At 35.1% G+C, this 22,383-nt stretch overlaps 1 protein-coding gene across 2 annotated transcripts; it reads right to left on the bottom strand.

Annotated features, from left to right (window-relative positions):
- Positions 1 to 225: 225 nt before the first annotated feature.
- LOC123708638 (scavenger receptor class B member 1-like) lies at positions 226 to 22,284 on the bottom strand. Of its 2 annotated transcripts, none has more exons than XM_045659448.1 (11): positions 22,199 to 22,284; positions 19,191 to 19,259; positions 14,744 to 14,838; positions 13,992 to 14,158; positions 11,432 to 11,579; positions 10,479 to 10,682; positions 8,533 to 8,651; positions 7,246 to 7,514; positions 5,655 to 5,773; positions 3,600 to 3,725; positions 226 to 2,380 (listed from the first exon to the last, which is right to left on the bottom strand). In XM_045659448.1, exons 2-11 carry the CDS (start codon positions 19,237 to 19,239, stop codon positions 2,165 to 2,167), a joined length of 1,512 nt encoding a protein of 503 aa, XP_045515404.1. In that variant the 5' UTR covers positions 19,240 to 19,259; positions 22,199 to 22,284; the 3' UTR covers positions 226 to 2,164. The 2 variants fall into 2 exon arrangements, with proteins under 2 accessions (XP_045515404.1, XP_045515405.1); XM_045659449.1 differs by lacking the exon at positions 22,199 to 22,284 and adding an exon at positions 20,365 to 20,984.
- Between the last annotated feature and the right edge of the window lie 99 nt (positions 22,285 to 22,383).

Raw genomic sequence — 22,383 nt, 5'->3', positions numbered from 1 at the left:
GATACCATACGTTTATTACACATTTAATTAAATTCAGCTATGGGAAACCGTGACTGTGCTCTGGAGTAAAAAAATAATTTATAATACATTAAAAAATATTGTATCATTTCTGCATCTTGTTTAACACTGAAGAGAAGTGGTCGAAAATTTAGTTTTTCAAGTTTTTATTTCAATTAATTATAAAAGATATTTATTGGTATTTTTATGAGTAATTTAGTTTTTGAATACCACACACTCACGTCAGGATTAAAGATTAAGACAGGTATGAAAAGTATTTATTGAGTAAAAATACTTCCACTTTACAATTATTTTAACCGATGTTGCAATTCTCCTCAATGCAATTCCGTTCGCACTATTTTTAAATATGCCAAAGTAAAAATTCCGTCCACATAATAGATTTTCACTAAGACCAAAATTCCCAAGATATATAGTTCCAGCACAAAGGTATTTTTTAATGTTATTTTATAAAAAATACCTAAGTGTATCATAATAAATTAATTAAAATTTGGCCAAGCTTTTATAAATAAATGTATACTGTTTTCTTTGCGCCTATTTGGATTCCAATTCTTTTCTCGCAAAGACGACAACTAAACATTTCTTTCCTAATTTGGTTACCCATAATTTATGATGAAATCTATTGTTTACATCTTATGCCTAATATGAGTTTTATACTGCATATTCGTTGAAAGTCTATTAAAAACTAATTACTTACACTGAGAGGTACTATGGCAATTACTTTAACGTAATTTTTATATTAGATTTTCTAATTACTATTATGTTTTTATAAGATGGATCTTCTTATGTATAACATTACACATTTCAATTAAAACTCTAAACGCGTACTAATAAAAACTATATCCTTGTACTAAATTAACTTTATGTTCCTTATCTCGTTTACCTTACAACGATAAGTATCACATTTTTTTATATTTGGGTTGCTAATAATACCGTGGACCTTAGTCCAATGTGGTTGGTACGTCACAGCCAACTAGCTTAATTAGCCGTTCAATCAATAGCTTAGCCTCTTAACTAGCGGTCTGAAAGATGTGCAGCCAGTTGATCAAAAATCTAGATGATTTGGATCGGATAATTTGCCTAGCCTGTGTGTGTGTGTTTAATGATAATTTAAATTAGTTCCACTATCAATCTCGAAACTCTTCAAACTGTCAATCGTCGGTAAACCACAACTTTGATGGTGCTTTCCAAAGTACTCGGCTGGCTCTTCCATAGTAGTTATTGTTTGTAGTGTCAATAATAATGGGAATTTATCTGTGACTAATAAGCAATTTAATTTTTAAAGAAATATTCTTTATGTCAGATATATCATCTTTATTTCTGCCACATGGTCAGTACATCGTACTAATGGCATGTGCATTAGCCAGCCAATTTATTAAATGTTGTTACAAACGCTACGGCTGAATATCTTTCAGGCCGCTAGTCAAACGGCGCTGTTTAGTTAAAGGCTAGTATGTTAATTAAAAGGCTTATTAAGCTAGTTGGGTGCGACAGGTATATGTCCGATTCTTAAGTAAGACGTGTTACACCCGTTTCTCAAAATCACATGTTTTGCATTATATTAACTAAAAATGTCTTACAAATTTAAATACAATTCTGTGGTACACTCTGGTTATGAATACCCACACTTTTTTATAGAACAAAAGACAAGGCAGGAGGCTGATGTTAAGTTATACGGCAGTACTGGACTCACACAGCTAAAAGGCTCACAAGCTTTGTCGGCCTTAATAAAAAATTGGTACAGATACCGTCAAAGTTCTTGAGCATTAAACAAGGGAGTGGGGGAAAGTTTAAGCATCGTACACAGCGCGGGAATCAAACGTAAACTGATTTAACAATCACGCGATCGAAATACTTCAGTGGATAGCTGGTTCTACATAGTTGTTGGGCGTGGAAAAAAGTGCCTCAAAAATCTTTCAGTTGTGAAACGATCGATGTAATACGGGTGAATTTCATATCCTGCCACGAAGTCCTATGTAAGTATTTCCGAACCAATTCGATTTCCAATACCAAGTTCAAGTACCAATTCTCACCTCACCTCTGGCATGAGTGTTGGTGGCGGTATCACTTAACATCAGATGAGCCTCCTACCCATTTGCCTTCTGTTCTATAAAAAATACTTTAAGCTATAAAGCTTAACATACACTAATTAATGGCATTTTTCATTATTCTCTGCTATTAGTAATTCTTGCGCTGGAAACTGAATGGTGGTCACAACCGAACTATAATACAATTTAATAGCCCTAAATAACAGCAATAAAGACGTTGAATATAGTATTATTATTGAAGCATATCTGAAGTATGGTCCAATTACGTACACCGCCCAGAAAAGACTTTTAAAATATTCCGGCATCTCCGGCTGTACCTGCAATAAGTAGTTTCATATAACATTAAATATATATACATAACTATTGCAATAATTCACACGCCTATTAAATAATTATAAGTCTTTCATTTCCGTTTGGCTAAATGATGTTTTTGTCTAAATAGTATGGAGGTTTTGTAAATTGAATTATATAATAATATATTTTTTAAAGCTTAGTTATTTAGTTAAAGGTTTTGATATAATTACTATATTATACTATTACATTATAAATTATTTTTATTTTTGATTTAACTTTACAAATTATCAAGTCTTAGAATATATTAATTATTTATATGCAATATTTTATATAATATAAGAAATAATTATATTTCTTACATTAGATTCTTTAGATTATTTATATTATCTGTTAACTGATGTTTTATTTAATTCGTTTGCTAGTCTGTGGAAAAGAGTTAGTTAATTTAGTTAGTTTTACTTGTAGCTTAAATTTTGATTCAAAGATTTTTGTAAGAATATTTAGGATTATTAAAGAATTTTGATTCTTTAAATACACATTTGAGTATCACATATGAGCTTCATACATCATATATATGTCGCAGCCAACTAGCTTCATTAGCCGTTCAATTAACAGCCTAGCTTTTTAACTAAACGACACCTTTTAACTAACGGCCTGAAAGATATTCAGCCTGGCTGGCTAATGCTTAGGCCATTCGTGTGATATATCGTCATTATTTGGTACAAATAAAAAAGATAAAACATGACCATAAAAAAAGTCTTCTTTTAAAATTAAATTGCTTAAGTCAAATTCATTATTATTGTCACTACTCTTCATTTGTACTTGTTGTTTTTCATGAAACATTGGAAAACACCATCAAAGTTGTGGTTTGCCGACGCCATAATGACAGTTTCTTTTCGACTTTGTGTTCGAGTGGCAGTAAGTGGAATTAAATTTAAATTAACAGTCAACAGGGTAGGCAAGTAATGAAACGTCATCGATCCAAGTCATTTGCCTAGCTGTTTTATCTGGAATATCATTCAGGCCGCTAGTGAAACGGCGCCGTTTAGTTAAATGGCTAGGCTGTTAATTGAACGGCTAATTAAACTAGTTGGCTGCGACATATAGATAGGTACAGGACCGTTTAAGTGCAATAATTTCGGTAACGTCTACTTATTGGTGCCTTAATTAGTGAATATACAAAACGGTTTAAATAAAGGTCCTTAAAGCTATCATAAGGGTCCGTTTATACAATGTACTTACAATTTTGAAGTACAGCAAAGGTACAACCATATTTGCGAAAACTTTTACATCTGAGTTGAAGCTAACATCGCCCATTATCAAGTTGCCTTGGACGGTAAACTTTGTTGACAGCGGAACACCAAGTATCTGCAAGAATAAATTAACGTTCTATATCTACCGTAGTTGTGGTTTTCTAATGGTGCTTATCCTCTCTTATCTATTAAGATGGAAAACATGATCACGTAACGGATACATACATTAAACAGTCTTTATTTCTCACAAAACTTACAGTGCACAAAATAAAGCAAATTTATTTATAATATTGTTACGAGCTAGGGGATCGGATAGAAAATGCCGTAGATTTCTTCAAGGGTTTATTTCTTGAAAAATCAATGAGGAATTTATGGGCACAAAATATACGCAAAAATGCACTTATAACACACACAAAAACACAGTCACTAATTACTTCACTTATGCACTCTTCACACAGTACTTTATCACTTGTATTCACTTTATTCGCACTTTATCGCTTCGCTGTTTCTCTTGTTATCGCATTCAAAACTAAAGGCGACTAGTCGCGTTTCGGCTCGCTTATATATCCCTGGGAATAGTTCTAAACAATATTCGAGAACTTTCTAGGCGGGCTTGCTACTGAGTAGCGATTGCACAATTCTAGAACGTCCGCACTCTTTGTCTCTTTCGCACGTTGCTCCGTCCTTGTCGTACGGCGTTCTAGAGTGCTCAGGCTAGTTTCGAGAAAGTTCTGATCTTTTCTCTCTCTCTCTCGTATCATTTCGTCCTTGTCTCACACCTAGAAAGTTTGGTCTAGAATATTCCTTCATCAAAGGGGTATACCTAGGCCTGAAAACGCCTGAAAACTGCACCAATCGACTACACATGTTCTAAAACCGACTGAAAAAAGGTTTCAGCTTCCTGAAAACTAGGGTAACATTATGGAAATTACAATTTTCTAATATGTGATTGACCCTCTCCTGAAATGGTCAGTAATCATATTACAGCCTGCTGAAAAGTTCTCTAACTAGTGGAAAAATCTAGAAACATGGCAGTCGACCCGTCTTCGTAACAATAGGAATCAATTCCTGTTTGTGTGGCACTGATGCCTACAAGCCATCAGGCCCCACTACTTCGAATCGCCAGTTTAAAACGTAGTGTGGATTATGTTTATTAAAAAAATATTATTATACATGGATAACAGGTTGCAACATTAACATAATAATGGAGTGGAGGAATGGAGTACGTGAATGTGTGTGAGTCTGTGTATGTATTCCTGAATGTGCTACTATTTTGTTATGGTTATAATTTATTCCGTATTCTCATAGTTGAGGTACAGTAGCCACGGTGGAACCGACTTCTTGCAATCATATTTTTTCTATTTATTAACACTTCGTTACATTACAATATTGTTACGAAGACGGGTCGACTGCAATGTTTCTAGATTTTTCCACTAGTTAGAGAACTTTTCAGCAGGCTGTAATATGATTTCTGACCGTTTCAGGAGAGGGTCAATCACATATTAGAAAATTGTAATTTCCATAATGTTACCCTAGTTTTCAGGAAGCTGAAACCTTTTTTCAGTCGGTTTCAGAACATGTGTAGTAGAGTGGTGCAGTTTTCAGGAGACCCGTTTTCAGGCGTTTTCAGGCCTAGGTATACCCCTTTTGTGTGCTATAAGTGCATTTCTGCAATTAATTTGTGCCCATAAATTCCTCATTGGTTTTTGAAGAAATAAACATGAATAGCTCGTAACAATATAAAAAAATGAACATAATTAAATGAAAAGGAGGGCAACTGGCGGCCTTATCGCTTTCGAGCGATCTATTCCAGGCAACCAATGTGAGTAAAGGAAAAAAAGTATTAAATTACATAAGATTGGCAAGATGTTCAAAAATAGATGTCATACAGTTATTAAGACAAAACTAAACAGGAAACAAAAAAAAAACAAACTAATCTAAAAAAAAGTAAAAAGGCACATAAATCACGATAATTTAAGATAAGTATTTTGTTATTTAAAATTATTGTGTAAATGACTTGTTAAATTATTTTTAAAATACTTACCGGATCTATGACAAATTCACTTCCGTGTTTTTCTTCGTCGGGCTTCATTCCTTCCAGTCGCTCTGAGACTTTCATATCACTGTGCAAGAAGTGAGCATTTGATAAACCCGAAGGCGCTCCTGATAACAAACATAAACATATTTTAAACATTGAACATAATGCATTTAAGTCAACGGGAATAAACATCTGCCGAAGTAGACTTGTAGAGAAATTGGCTGTGCCAAAAATTAATCTATTAATAATTAATTTTTAGGAAAAACACCTTTTGTATGGCAATCAAGGTTTGCAATCATTTACCAAAATCACTAAAAGATTATAATTTACAAATCAACTTAAGATACTACTTTTGGAAAAACATTATTACTCAGTAAATGATTATTTGCGTGAAATATTTTAATTGATATTAATTTGGTAACGTATAATAATAAATATGTATGACACAAATAATTTAAGAATTGTCTTATTGATATGACACATAATGTAAAACTAAAATTCCTATTTAACTAAGTTTGCACGCCATTATATGTGGCAGAATATGCAAACTATAATACACTATATTATTTTTATACTATATTCTTACAATAAATAAATAACGTATACGTTTTTACGCGTATATAAAGATAAAAAGTATATTGAACTATTCTTTTAAGTTCAATTAAGAAAGTATAATTTCCCTTTCGTTCCGTGACTTATTGTCTGATAATTAATAAATGACAGAAAAAAACACAATAAAAACCATGTTAAATAAATGATAATAGTCAGCGTGACAACAGATACCTTAAGGGTATCTCCAGCTAAACCAGCACATGCCATGAGGCTAGATCAGGATCGTGAGAGCCCAAAAAACAGAGGATACAGAGGATTTGTTTTTATTGTCACATCTTAAAAATAATTAAAATTAATTCTTCACACACACAACCATGTTACTACTACTAGATATATTTTTTTAGATAATGCATATATCTGAAAAGATAATGGTATTTACTATATTGAATGATAGAAAAAAAAAACTTAAAGTATCGCATTATTTGCGAGTTCCGCCGTGGCACTAGTGCTGCGGAAACGCGGTCATGTTGCAAAAGAAAACACAGTTCGTTTTTGGTTCCAACGTTTTCGTTCTGGAAATTTCGACCTGCTGAAGAAGCCCCGTGGACGGCCTGAGACCCAAGTTGATAATGAAGTATTGAAGGCTATTGTGGAAGCGGATCCATCGCAAACCACGTCCGAGTTAGCTGCAGGCTGCGGTGTTAGTGATTGAACTTGGTGTTATAGTTGCAAATTCATACAAACATTTTATAAAACAAATAACTTTAAAAAGAGTGGCGAAGAGTTTTTGCCAGTTCTTCTCTTCCGTTCTACGCCCTTGATTTGAGAACTGGCAGTAAATGTAGAAGCATTTAATATGTATTTCTTTATTAACGTTCACAGTTCTTAGTACATAGAACACTAACCTAAATGAATTATTTTTAATTTAGTGTCAATTGTTGTGTTTGAGTCGGCTGTCTCACAATAAATATATTTTAAAAACGCTTTAAAAATAACTTATAAACGAACATTTAAAAGTATTATCTAGTAGTATTAAAAATCTTACCATAAAAACATGGCGCCAAATCGGTAACCCCATTAATGCACTCAGGTAAATGACACGCACACTCTGTTTCTGTTGTATTTGAGAATGCATCCCTTCTAAATCTGTACACATAGGCTTCAGGTCCATAATCTATGGACCGCGTACCATAATACTCTAAATCTATTAATCGACAGAGAGAATTGCGATATAACCGTAAAGGGGTGTCTTTGGTAATGTCTATGGGATAGGAGAGACCTTCATATGCATCTTTAAATGTGTTGCATCGACTCCTGTAAGTATACAATAGCAATACGGTATTAAGGCAAGTGTCCTGGCAAACAAGGCTGAATGAACAATTGTTTGTAATATCTTGGAAACGTTACTAAATGATAACGAAGGGTACAAGATTTATATAGTCAGTTTTTAATCTATATATAATACTGGCGGACCTGACAGACGTTGTCCTGCATAATGTTTCAAGCGATTAGGATATTAAACAAAGTATTAAAATACCGACTGCAGTGCCATCTTCCGGGCTGATTTGTGAATCTAAACCATCAAAGGCCACTCAAACGCATACAAAAAAAAACAGTCAAATCGGTCCAGCCGTTTAAGGGACCTAGAATTATATATATATCTAAGCTATCCTACCTTTTAAGCTAGATCAAACTGCACATGGTGTGCAATTTGATTGAAATGGGTTAAGTAGTTAAGGAGTCCATGGAGGACAAACAACGGGACGCGTATTTTAGAAATAATTGAATTTCACGGTATTTCGTTTACTACAAAATAACTTTAATTTATACTTTAGCCTCAATAACACGTGGTAATCATGATATTGGATTGTAGCTTATATGACACATTTGTCGGTTTACCATAGCAGTGCCATCTATTGATTAGTTACTCAATCTAGTCGAAAAGTATCGACATCTATTAGAATCTTTTGGAATTAACAGATAATTGTGACTGTCAATTAATTATAGACAATTTTTTTGCAATAAAATAAAATTGCGACTATAATTAAAGATCTAAGCTATCCTATCTCTTAAGTTTGACCAGACTGGTCACGGTCACGAAGATTCTTACCACGGATAAAATCGTGTATAGGTTTGCAAAATCCGAAAACAATGTAAAGCTCGTGGGACTCGTAGAAATCTGGCAAATCCAATTAACAAGATATGCTTGCTAATACAATCAAATTATGGTACATGACTGAGAATTATTATATATTTTTATACAAGTCTTATTAAAGATTTAGTTACGGAAAAAAAACATGCTTTAAAATTGTATTATTTAGACAAAACTTACTGTTTTTGGGTGCCATATCCCATTGCTGATAAGCCTTTTTCACCATTAAAGCTGATAATCTCAAATTTCTCTTCATCTGTAGCTTTAATTACGAAGTTCGTATCGCCACTATTCTGTACCTGAAAAAAAGACACTCATAAACGTTACTTACGATTTTATACAGTAAGTAATTAACTTTGTGGAGCTTTTGTACCGCCCGATTCCGATGTTGTGTCACTATGGACAATTGAGGACAACTTTAAAATTATATACAAAAACGCCAAGATGTGTGTCGTCACTGGTCTAAAGTGGTCTAAAGAGTCTTCTGTAGTCACATTTAGGACCTTTGCTTTTTATTATTTTTAAACTCAACACAAAATAACTTTATTCGTGTAGGTAAAAAGTACACTTATGAACGTCAGAAAAGAAGTTAAATTAATTGTAAATTTACATTTACTACCAGTTCGCAAGTCAAGAGCGTAGAGCGGGCAGTTCTACCACTCTTTTTAATCGCTAAGTTTTGCGTCATACAAATTGTTTGAACTGGAGCAAATCAATCCCAAGGATTAGGATCATTTAAGTATTCGTCGAATTTATTAATGTCCTACCCCAATGTTCTGAAAAGGACAATAGCTATGTTCTTCGGCGATGATAGAAGCTCTAAAGACGGATTCAAAATATTACTGGCTGCGTCACGTTGCAAAACGATCTTGCAGTCCTGGACTCGTGTCATAGAAACTTCATGAAACTTAATTACAATAAATGCAGTACACTAAAAGAAATTATTTCGTAATTATGCCGATCATTAGGCAGACTAATTTAGCGCCCTTTGAATCCCTTATAATTTTCATGTATTTTGTTATTGGTTTTTGTATAAACGTAACTAAGTATGAATAAATAAAAGAAATAAATAATTTACAAAGTGTACGTGATTGAGTTTGATTTAAGTGTCCAATAGCAATACATTATGGTCTTATCTATTACGTAGAATTAATTCACATATAATATAAAGGCGTTTTTAAGTAACAATGACTCTGTAAAATGAATGTGTATGAAATTATGAAGGACTATTTAACGCACCGAGTACAATGCCAGGCATCTTTCACAATAGACGGTTACTTAATTAAAAATGAAGTTCTTTGGCAGCATCTGTCCCTATGACCGCGATAAACTCAGTAACTGTCGAACGAATTTTTGCACAGTATAATATGTAAATTTACTGTTGTGAGGTCTTAATTTTTTTAGCAAAGAACACGAAATTTCCATCAAAAAACCTTTAAATAAAATTTAATTGCAATAATATTATTTCCTATACTTCATATGATAAAAGTACTTGTGAATAATGTAATAATATTTAGTAGCAGTTTGACGCACAATGAGTATTAATAAGATATCCAAAAATGCAATAACAATTCACGATTTTTTCCAACTTTTCTTATAGTTTTTCTGTTTTTTACGTTAAGAGATTTAGATTCGATTAAATAATATTAAAAACTTATTTATTTTTTATTATATGTGCTCATTTACGTACGGTTAAGGAAAACATCACTATAAACCTGCCTGCATGCCTGATAGGGAAAACGGCGTGTATCAGACGCGGAAGCCATCATCTACTTTCTTATTAAGAAAAATAAATTATCAAGACACAGATATAAAAATCTGTGACACAGACCTAAATGGTTGAAGCGCTACTGTTTTTTTTTATATAAACTTCGTCTTTCGTCCCAACAATACATAAAAGTCATATAAATTACATATGAACTATTTATTCCAAACAAAATGCCCACGCTAGAGGTCACATTCCACGGCATGTTTCTAGCGGCATCTAGACCGACCGATTGGTATTACTATAAATACTTGGTTGAAAATTTGATCTTCACCCATTTTCTTTAGTTTCTTCTTTTAATTTAGCGTTCTGTGTGTTCACGTGTTGGTTCCCTGGTAAGGATGAGCGTATAAAAAATTACCTTATGCAATATTCCAAATGTTTTAAAATCAAATTCTCCAGGTAGAAAAGTATTTGCCAGTTGCATTATTGCGTCATTGTTCGTTCCCCACAACACATTATGTACGGTTGTGGTCCGAATTGGCTTCCTCATCAAACTCTTCACTGCTATGTTATAAAAATATTGAACGAAAACTGCGTGAGCTGCCGCCCGTGATGCAGCTGCCTGCAAGTTAGTATAGCATCTTAGACATAGAAATGTCGTCAGTGAAATTTTCCTTGAAATAATAATCATAGCTTTCTGGTTTGTTTTTTTAGACATTTTTTTATGTAATAGCAGGCAAACGGGCAGGAGGCTCACCTGATGCTAAATAATACCGCCCATACATTGCTGGAAATCTCGCAAGTGCGTAGCCGGCCTTTTAAGAATTGGCACGCTATTTTCTTGGAGGACCCTAAGTCGAATTGGTTCGGAAATACTTCAGTGGGCAGCTGGTTCCACATAGTGGTGGTGCGCGGCAAAAACTGCCTTAGAAAACGCTCAGTTGTGGAACGACGGACGTCGAGGTGATACGGATGGTATTTTATAAATTGAAAATGTTTTAACTGGCTCCAAAAATTTTGGTTATCAAATTGACATGCGACCTTTTAAGCTACCAAGTACATCAGCTAAATTTGATAAGTTTGAATCTTAAAGATAGAAAGAAAAGCCAAAGAGGAGAACTTTTCTTGAGGGAAATATTTAAAAACTGCTTGTTTTTTCTTTTTAATAATCAGCATAACTGAACACCAAAGAATAAATCGTATATATGGCTTCAAATACACAAAAATAAGCGTGTAGGATACGAATTAAGAGGAGAGGTAGGTACAAACTGGTAGATAAATATTGTGTAATCATCATAAATATATAATTTAAACAACAATTAAATTTAACCAGTAGTCCTTTAGCTGTTTTATAAATATTATACTACTCACCAACAGTACCATATCAGGCATCTGAACTTCTACATCCCGTGGATCACCGATTGAAAACTCTGGTATAAATCTAATATCGACTTTGGGCGTATATTTCAGTATTCCTTTCTCAATATCCAGGTCAATATTCGTATTGGTCCGAAATTCTCTGTAAATTTAATTAAAATATCATTAAAATATTTTGCGGACATGAATTTTTGGTGCTTTTTATCAATCGTACGAATCTTTCAACAATATACTGATGTTAATTTCAATAGTGGTTTTATTTAATAATCGAAAGGCTTTTTCATTGAAGTAATGAAAATTCATAAAAATAATAATCTTAATAATCGAGACGCAGCAAGAACGGTATGACTATCGAAAAGCTTATTCAATGAAAGCACAAATCATAGCGCGATACCACTAATTGAAACACAGAGAGTTGTGAAACGACTTTCAACAAATTTTAAATTTAAACTGACAAGAAAATAAGCTTAACTATTGTTGTTCTTGTCTGTCTGCCTTATGATTGTTAATTGACGATAATAATAAACTGTGTTACAGTCTAAACCGTTTACGACGACATCGTTTAGAACAACATACCGGTTATATTGACCAAAATCAAAGGTCGAGGCCGGTAAAAGTATTAGATACTTTACCTTACGACTATTGGTTTTTACGACCAAATATGAGTAGTTCCTTCGATGTCGTTATAACATACTTTGACTGTATATTTTACGATCTGTTTGGATATTGGTTAAACCAATGTTAGGTAAAGTAAAGCTCAAAGAGGTATAATACAATTTAAAAATATCACAAATTACGTACCTCGAGTTATGTAACCTAACTTTTGTTAAGTTACATATTTACGTAGGTAACACTGAAAATGTTAAGAACGGGCCAGTAAGAAACATTGCTAATTCAAACTTTTTTGAATTTCAATTTTAGAACTCTTTGGTAACCTAATGTAGTATATTGCATTCATTTGTCATTTGTTTTTGAGAATTGACGGCAAATCTAAAACTCTTTTTACACGTGAAAATGAACCTAACGAAGATACTCCTAAGGAAGCATGGGCCCATTGCTTTTCACAGTGGTTCCATCCAATGCGCCGAAGTATAGAGAGGAACGGAGACTACTTCGAAAAACAATAAAACCATTGGCAACTTTCTACATTAAGCCGTTGTTTATTTTCTAAACATTTTCAGTGTTACCTAGGTATATTTTATTTACTTATTAGAAGCGTAAACAAAATGTGAACAATCATCGCACGCTTGAAGCCAATATTTAACCCTTTAGTTTTTACCAAACTTATAAATTGAATTTTTACATTTTCGTTTTTGTCATTTAGATTTATGAACCCTTAGATAAGCCAAGTTTGTTTTTGTTAGCATCGAAATCCCTCTACCCTCATTGTGTGTTATCTCCATACAACAACCGCCACCGAACGTAATTCTCGTAACAAATAAAAATATTTCACTTTAATTGGATTTAAATCTATAGGAATAAAACAAAAGGCTGTAAAAAGCAATAGACATAGCGACTCACACGGTTTATATGAGAACTTACGGTTAAGGTCGGTTCATATAACGGAAAATCCGTCGAGTATTGACAAATGACACACAGACAAATGTATAGAAAAACCCTCGACCTTTCACACTCAAGGAATGAAAGGGCGTCGTTACTCCGTTTCCGTCAACACATTGACGGTCGACGTAATAGCAGGGCGAAATTTCATATCATTTTCAATTATGAAACATTTTACAATCGTAAGGAATTCATCAAAATATTATGTATATGTCGCAGCCAACTAGCTAAATCAGCCGTTCAATTGAAAGCCTAGCCTTTAAACTAAACGGCGCCGTTTAACTAGCGGCCTGAAAGATAGTCAGCCAGTTGATCAAACAGCTAGGCTTGGATCGATGACGTTTCATTACTTGCCTGGCCTGTTGATTGTTAATTTAAACTTAGTTCCACTTCCTGCCACTCTCAAACTCAAAACGAAACTCTTGTAATTGTCAATGTGGCGTTAGCAAACCACATATTTGATGGTGTATTCCAAAGTTTCATGAAAAAACAACAAGTACAATTGAAAAGGTTAATGATGATAATGTGAATTTGACTTAAGCAATTTAATTTTAAAATAAATCTTTTTTAATGTCATATTTCATCTTTTTTTTATGCCAAATAATGACGATGTATCGTACGATTGACTTAAGCATTGGCCAGCCAGTTTATTAAATGTTGTAACAAACGCTACGGCTGAGTATCTTTCAGGCCGTTAGTTAAACGGCGCTTTTGTTAAAAGGCAGTTGGTTGAACCGCTAATTAAGCTAGTTGGCTGCAACATATAAATGTCGCAACCGCTCTGTAGATGTTAAACGTAAAGACTTACTAGAAGCGTTATGTGGCAGGCCTATTTTGACCGAATAAACACGCTGATACACTCGACGCATTTTCCCTTAGATTTGAACCGACCCTAAGGTTAATGACGGTTCGGTTGTTATACGACAGTTATATATTACGTTACGTTTTTGACGTCATATTTAGGAGTCAGCTACGCGTCTCAATCACGACTTACTGGTATCGGAATGGCCCCACCTCCTCAATTTTCAGCTTCTTCTCTCTCCCCGAAAGAAAGGCATCGCCATTGGTAACGTTAAATACATAAATATCATAATATGCACAGGGATAATCCTTTTGTGTCACAATGTTGTACATTAACGAGCCCTTAGATAGTCTTACCATCTGGAAAATGATTTCACATAATTTTTTTAAATATCCCGAATGTCCCGAAATAATTTTGGCAGCGAGGCTATTGTAATCACTTCCTGTTCCTATCTGCTTAGCTTCTAAATCTTGCTTTAAAGCTCTACTGCGCAAGAATATCTGTCCACATCGTATCCCTAACTTTCGTACTAACTGATTTAATTGAAATTATCGTCAAATGCCTTGCCTGCTTTTCAATTCCTACATATGTTATAATTGCTTTATTTTGTCCATTCAATAACTATTTTTTCTTTTGTAGTTTTCCACTTCTTGCGCTCACTTTATTTAATTAAAATTTCGTTATAAATTAACTTAATTAAACTTTTTGTCTGGACGAGATCTTATTATTTTAATTGTACTCTATTTATAGCAACAAAATGTAAATAGTAAAATAACATAAAACAAAAGACGGACCGTCAACAACATCTGTAGTTTTAACACAGCGTGCGACACAATGCGTCGTTTCGTTTGCAGAATCTAAATTTAACGAAAAAAAATTGTCTCTATGTGTCTGTCCTTAATTGTTCGTTTCCAATGTAAACATTAATACTTAATTGTACTTACATGTATAGCCAATATATGTGCAGGATCCCAGATGCATGTTAAAATTGCGACGACCATAAACAGCAGACCAACCACAGACAAGACAATTATCTTACCTAAAGATACGTCAAATCAAATCAATAATAACAAAATATAATGTTAATAGTCTGTCAAATTGTTTGTACTTTAGTATTTCGTTATTCGTAAATTATTTAAAGGTTAAATTAGTTTCTATAATGTGTACGCGACTCATTAAATAAACAGTTATTTTGTTCATATTGTTACGAAGACGGGTCGACTACAATGTTTCTAGATTTTTCCACTAGTTAGAGAACTTTTCAGCAGGCTGAAATATGATTTCTGACCGTTTCAGGAGAGGCTCAATCACATATTAGTTAATTGTAATTTCCATAATGTTACCCTAGTTTTCAGGAAGCTGAAACATTTTTTCAGTCAGTTTCAGAACATGTGTAGTCGAGTGGTGCAGTTTTCAGGAGACCCGTTTTCAGGCGTTTTCAGGCCTAGTTATACCCCTTTGATGAAGGAATATTCTAGACCGAACTTTCTAGGTGTGAGACAAGGACGAAATGATACGAGAGAGAGAGAGAGAAGATCAGAACTTTCTCGAAACTAGACGAGCACTCTAGAACGCCGTACGACAAGGACGGAGCAACGTGCGAAAGAGACAAAGAGTGCGAACGTTCTAGAATTGTGCAATCGCTACTCAGTGCAAGCCCGCCTAGAAAGTTCTCGAATATTGTTTAGAATTATTCCCAGGGATATATAAGCGAGCCGAAACGCGACTAGTGACTTAGTTTTGAATGCGATTACACGAGAGAAACACCGAAGCGATAAAGTGCGAATAAAGTGAATATAAGTGATAAAGTACTGTGTGAAGTGTGCATAAGTGAAGTATTTAGTGACTGTGTTTTTGTGTGTTATTAGTGAATCTCTGCAATTAATTTTGTGCCCATAAATTCCTCATTGATTTTTCAAGAAATAAACCCTTGAAGAAATCTACGGCATTTTCTATCCGATCCCCTAGCTCGTAACATTTTGGTGTCAGAAGTGGGATAGAAACATGCCAATTACTCCAAGGGAGAATCAAGAGGAGTCTGTGGCAGAGTCTTCAGCTGCGGAGGGAGTGCAGACAAGGGCGCAATCAGCACGCGACGCCGCCCGGTGACAAAGTTTCGATGCGAACCGCGGGATGAGTGAAAGTAACGATGGCAACATCCTCCTTGCTCTGCAGCAAATGATGGAAGCACAGGCACGCCGTCAAGAAGAACAGACACGACAAATGATGGAAGAACAGGCACGCCGTCAGGAAGAACAGGCACGCCGTCAGGAAGAACAGGCACGCCGTCAGGAAGAACAGGCACGCCGTCAGGAAGAACAGACACGCCAAATGATTGAAGAACAGGCACGCCGTCAAGAAGAACAGGCACGCCGTCAAGAAGAACAGGCACGCCGTCAGGAAGAACAGACAAAACAAATGATGGAAGAACAGGCACGCCGTCAAGAAGAACAGGCACGCCGTCAAGACGAACATACACGCCAAATGATGGAAGAACAGGCTCAGACACGTCGCGTGATAGAGGAGCAGGCACGACGTCAAGAGGAGCAGGCTCGCCGTATAGGAGAAAAACTTTGTGACCTGAAAATACAGGTAGATGAAAAGATCGAGAATTTGGAATCCAAGCAGGATAAACGTATCCTTGGATTAGAAAATGAAATCCAATGCCTGAAGACCTCTGGTGTTGTCACGACTGTAGCACCACCTGGAAATGTGAAAGTGCCTCCCTTTGATGGTACATCTTCTTGGGGCGCGTACAAGCTTCAATTTGAGACTGTAGCACAGTCAAACGGGTGGACTGACGATCAAGCAGTTACCGCCCTTATTCTGGGATTGCGAGACGAAGCCCTCTCCATATTAGATACCAAGAAAGGTAAGGTGACGTTGAAGCAACTGCTAGATGCCCTGGAATCACGGTATGGAGACGCACATTTAGAGCACGTTTACAGGGCTCAATTGAAGGATAGAATACAGCAGACAAATGAAAGTTTGCAAAAATGGGGACTAGAAATAGAGAAGCTGGTAAGGAAGGCCTACGCATCCTCACCAGATGTTGCAGATAAGATGTTGGTTCAAGCTTTTGTCGACGGTATTCGAGACCGTGAAATTCGAATAGCTGTGAACCTTGGTCACCATAAGGAACTTAAGGATGCTCTAGCCCATGCGTTGGAGGTGGAGGCAATTCGGAAAGACCCTCAACCTTACCGCATTAGGGCTATCACGGAAAAAGCTAATGGTCAACGAGGGCCAACCTGTTATATCTGTGGGGAAGTAGGGCACATGAGGTTTTCGTGCCCTAAGAAAGACTTCCGAGGTGATGTGAAGGTTAGACGTGGGAATACCTTAGTTATCGAAGGAGAAGTCAATGGCACTAAGTGTGATCTGACACTTGATACAGGAGCTTCACGAACAGTGATCAGATACCAGCTTTTGAAGACATTTTATAAAAGCCCTTCTAGAGGAATTGTACAGCTTGTTACGGCAACAGGTCAGCGCATAACCGACCGGGGAGAAGGTATCGCAACCTTCAAGATTGGTGGAAGTTTATACAGACACAAGGTTGTTCTTGCCGACATAGTAGATGACTGCATAATCGGATTAGACTTCATGAAGTATTATAAGTGTAAGATAGATCTGGAAAAGGGAATGTTCAAGTGTGGAGAGCAGGAAGTTTGTTTTAAAGGCAACTCTTCAAAAAGTAGTTATGACGCCTGTAGAGTAATCAATGTGGACGGACAGGCTAGTAATCAACAAGAGTGGAACGCAGTTCGAACAGTTCTGGATAACTATAAGGAAGCCCTGTCAATACTTCTATCAAACGCAGAGGGACAATTAAAGAAATTTTCTGACATGTTATCTACTCATGAAAGAGAGCTAAGGAGTTCAGATGATGTGTCTCAAGGACCGTGCGATAAAGTTAACGAAGAGGATGGAAGGGATAATGAACCAGTGAGGATACTAAGAACGGATACGATTAGTCCAGATTGGTGTGGTAAATTAATTCAGGAAGAGCAACATCAAGATTCTGACATTAAACCAATTCTGGACTGGATGAAATCTTCAGCTGTCAAGCCACAATGGTGTAAAGTTGCATCAACAAGTACCACTACTAAGAGTTACTGGGCTCAATGGGATAGTTTAGTTCTACATAATGGAGTGTTATGTCGCAAATTGAAAAATGCTCAAGGCAATCATTTGCAGTTTGTTGTGCCAAGATTCAAGGTTCGCGACATATTAGAAATGTGTCATAGTGACTTGTCTAGTGGACATTTAGGAGTAAAACGGACTCTTATGAAGGTTAAGGAAATGTTTTATTGGATACATTATCGTGAAGATGTAGAAGACTGGATCAAGAAATGTAGAGCTTGTGCAGCTGTTAAGGATCCGCGGACTCGATGGGAAAAGATAATGGCCACCTATAAAGGGAGTAATGATGCTCGGGACGAGCATGTCTAAGGAGGGGGTAGTGTTACGAAGACGGGTCGACTACAATGTTTCTAGATTTTTCCACTAGTTAGAGAACTTTTCAGCAGGCTGAAATATGATTTCTGACCGTTTCAGGAGAGGCTCAATCACATATTAGTTAATTGTAATTTCCATAATGTTACCCTAGTTTTCAGGAAGCTGAAACATTTTTTCAGTCAGTTTCAGAACATGTGTAGTCGAGTGGTGCAGTTTTCAGGAGACCCGTTTTCAGGCGTTTTCAGGCCTAGTTATACCCCTTTGATGAAGGAATATTCTAGACCGAACTTTCTAGGTGTGAGACAAGGACGAAATGATACGAGAGAGAGAGAGAGAAGATCAGAACTTTCTCGAAACTAGACGAGCACTCTAGAACGCCGTACGACAAGGACGGAGCAACGTGCGAAAGAGACAAAGAGTGCGAACGTTCTAGAATTGTGCAATCGCTACTCAGTAGCAAGCCCGCCTAGAAAGTTCTCGAATATTGTTTAGAATTATTCCCAGGGATATATAAGCCAGCCGAAACGCGACTAGTGACTTAGTTTTGAATGCGATTACACGAGAGAAACACCGAAGCGATAAAGTGCGAATAAAGTGAATATAAGTGATAAAGTACTGTGTGAAGTGTGCATAAGTGAAGTATTTAGTGACTGTGTTTTTGTGTGTTATTAGTGAATCTCTGCAATTAATTTTGTGCCCATAAATTCCTCATTGATTTTTCAAGAAATAAACCCTTGAAGAAATCTACGGCATTTTCTATCCGATCCCCTAGCTCGTAACAATATTATAAAATCCCATAAAAATAAATGACGCAACTGGTGTTAAATTACATTATATTATATATATAATATAATGTAATTTAAATTATTAATATATATATATATTAAATTATTAATAAATGTTATAATAAATAAATAAAAAAATACGTACAAAAGTCTTGTCGACTTAATTGTCGAATTTTCTTCTTACTCGGCTTCATTATGTCACATTAGCTGCATTCTGCGAATATTTTGTATTATTTATACAACATATCCTTTACATAAATGAATTGTTAAAGAGTAAATTATAAGAACGAGGAATTTCGGTTTGTGAGCTAATTGCTAATTCATATTAATGAATAAATATGTAAGATTATTTAATCTATATATTACTTGGAGAAATTAATTGTAACGTCCAATCAAGTGGGCATGTGCGAGTCGAACTCGACCAAGCCAGCTTTCCGAAAACATTTATAATATAAATAATATTTCGCATAGAACACTGTTGTTCATAGTGTTAGTAAATGTGCGTATTTTCTCGATTTCTAAAAAACCTTTAGTATAGGATTTTTTTTTGTATTGTTTAAACGTTAGGGGAGGTTCTTTTATCACTTACACTGTACTTTAGAAGTCTATATAATGCAATTGGTAATTCATATTTTTGGAAACAAGAATTACTTTAAATAAATTATTTTAATTGTTGTTGTTATTGTATTGTTGTTATTTGTATCTATTGTTATGTGATGGACCATGGACGCTCTCAAAGCTCCAAATGCGATGCCGGCTTTTTAAGAATTAGTAAGCTATTTTCTTGAAGAAACCTAAGTGTAAGTTGGTTCCACATACTGAAGTTGCACGGTAAAAACTGATTTTAAAAATGCTCAGTTGTGGAACGGACTCGAGGTGATACTGCTGGAATTTCTTCCTCGAAAATCGATCCTCGACTTTAGGAAGCTGACAGCTTCATTGCCAGCTTTTAGCCGTTAGTTCAAAGCATTTCTTCCGCAACTTTAAAGTACGGAATAATAGGTTGGGGAAAAAGTTTACTCGCATTTTTTAAGAAAATTGACAACATTTTTAAATTTAGTTTATTAACATTTAGCTAAAGTATGTAGGAACCATTTTGTTCGATAACTTTTTGCCATCTTGTAGATAGGGACATGATCCCATTGCTATAGAAATTTTGGGGCTTCTGATCAAAATACCGCCTGCCACTGCCTAAAGAATTCTTAAGAGACCGACACAGGTGGAAATCTGAAGGTGCAAGGTCAGGACTATACGGCATTATACCTCCCAGCCAAGTTCTCTTAATTTTTACTGAATGGCTAAAGATGTGTGAGGTTTACCGTTATCATGATGAAACCACACCCCTTCTGTTGATTAATTCCGGCCGCTTTCTCTCAACTTCTTGCTTTAACCTCATCAGTTGTTCGCAATAGAGTTTAGAATCAATGGTCCTGCCTGGTGGTAACAGCTCACAATGAATAATGCCTTTCCAATCCCAACGCACACACAGCATCACCATGTTGTGAGTTAACCCGGGTCTCGCCACAGTCTGTAAATTCTGACCCGCCTTTGACCACGACCTTTTTCGCTCGTTCTTGTCGTACATGATCCACGTTTCATCACCAGTTATCAGCTTCTTCAAAAATGCTTCGGTTTAATTACGTCGTAATAAAGAAACCTAATGAATCGTAACTTTACCCAAATATCGAGCTTTTTGTGTACCCGGTTTTTTTCAAATGCGCCAAACTGTTTTATGGCCAATTCCCAGTTCTTCAGCTACGTCGTAACTACTGATATGCCGATCTTGCTCTACTTTTTCAAAAATGGCATCCATTTGGCAAGCATTCCGGATTGAAAACGCTTAAACCAAATTTGTGCTACTCTCACACACTGCCCTAGGTCCATAAACATCGCAAATTTTTTTCACGGCTTGCGTTGCATTTTTACCTTTTTTGTAGTAAATTCTTAAAATGTATCGAATTTTTTCATTAGATTCACTCATCTTTACAGTACGAAAAATAAATAAAAACCCTATAACCAACTTTTCGTCATAGTTAAGTGAAAAATTCACGAACAAAACGAAACATTAATGTCATAAAAATTAAAAACATTAGGTGAATTTGATATTAATAATTAAAAATTAATAAAAAGAAAATCAAAACAAATTTTAAAAGTTTGGTCCCCGTGGCAGTGAACCTCTAACGCTGGCAGCATTTCCTCGCTGTATTGCGATACTTATCCGTTGAGCGAGGAAAGCACTAGTTCTGGTGTCACTGGTACTATCTACCAGGCGCCAACTTAAACCCCACAGCCCATGAGACTGTACTTCAAAGAGAATGAGGTTGCAGGAAAGGCCGAACCGTTTATTATTATCTTTTTTAAATATATTCAAAAGATGTATATAACCATGAAATGCGCACGAGTTATAAATTTGTACACTTATATCACGGAACTATAATCACAACAATGATCAAATATATATGTTTATAAAGAAATATATAATGACATAGTAATTTTTAGTTAACTTTTGTTACTTAAATAATGATTTTATATTTTTTCTAGCAATGTAGACTTAAAACAATCATACACCTTTATGGGGCCAAAATAACCTACATTGGGGCAGTGGACTAGGCAAATACATTTACCTATATACAAATACATTTCCATATACGCCTTTATAACATATTTGGACCTTAGATTTGAACCAATTGTAAATAACTTAACTTTGACATTATTTTATGTTCTTAATAAGACATTGTATAAGTTGATATGACATTTGCATGCTTATTTATATATGACTGATTGCGGATATTTATAGTTGATCGATCTAACCACTGTACCACTATCTTAGCAAATAAATTATTATTATAATGGATCCATTTAAATGGGTAAAACTTGCTCGTGCGGTGAAGAAAAACATTGCAATTAAACCACAGGTTAAGATAACACACTTAAGTCGAGACGGCCATAAGCTACCACCACTATCACATTAAAAAAAAATGTCAAAATAACTATGTGAAACCAATTAGAACTTAAGTAACTATAAATGCAAATATTACGATTATCTTTAATTAATTACGTAAACAATACAAGAATATAATATTACCAATTTTATTTTTATTATTGCATATTTATAATAACTATTAGTAAATATAACGAATATTATAGACTTACCGTAATAAACAATATTTTATTGTATTAAGTTTAATCTATTCAAACCACAACCTTCACAGACTAGAACAATTATGAAACTGACAATATATAACGATAAAGCCTACATGCGCTCGACATTCGAACGAAAATATAAATTAATAAAATGAGAATTATATTTAATATTATCGTTCATAAGACGTTTCTCA

This window comes from Pieris brassicae, chromosome 4 (genome assembly GCF_905147105.1).
Source record: "Pieris brassicae chromosome 4, ilPieBrab1.1, whole genome shotgun sequence".
In the NCBI taxonomy this organism is placed as follows: Eukaryota; Metazoa; Arthropoda; class Insecta; order Lepidoptera; family Pieridae; genus Pieris; species Pieris brassicae.
This window is presented reverse-complemented; position numbering and strand designations above follow the sequence as displayed.

Coding starts and splice junctions, on each gene's coding strand:
- LOC123708638 (XM_045659448.1), bottom strand. CDS start 19,239: ATGAAGCCGAGTAAGAAGAAAATTCGACAATTAAGTCGACAAGACTTT. Junction 8,652..10,478: donor CATTTGGAATATTGCATAAG/GTAATTTTTTAT, acceptor TCTTTTTTTCAG/GTACAGAATAGTGGCGATAC. Junction 2,381..3,599: donor CTTTGCTGTACTTCAAAATT/GTAAGTACATTG, acceptor TACTTATTGCAG/GTACAGCCGGAGATGCCGGA.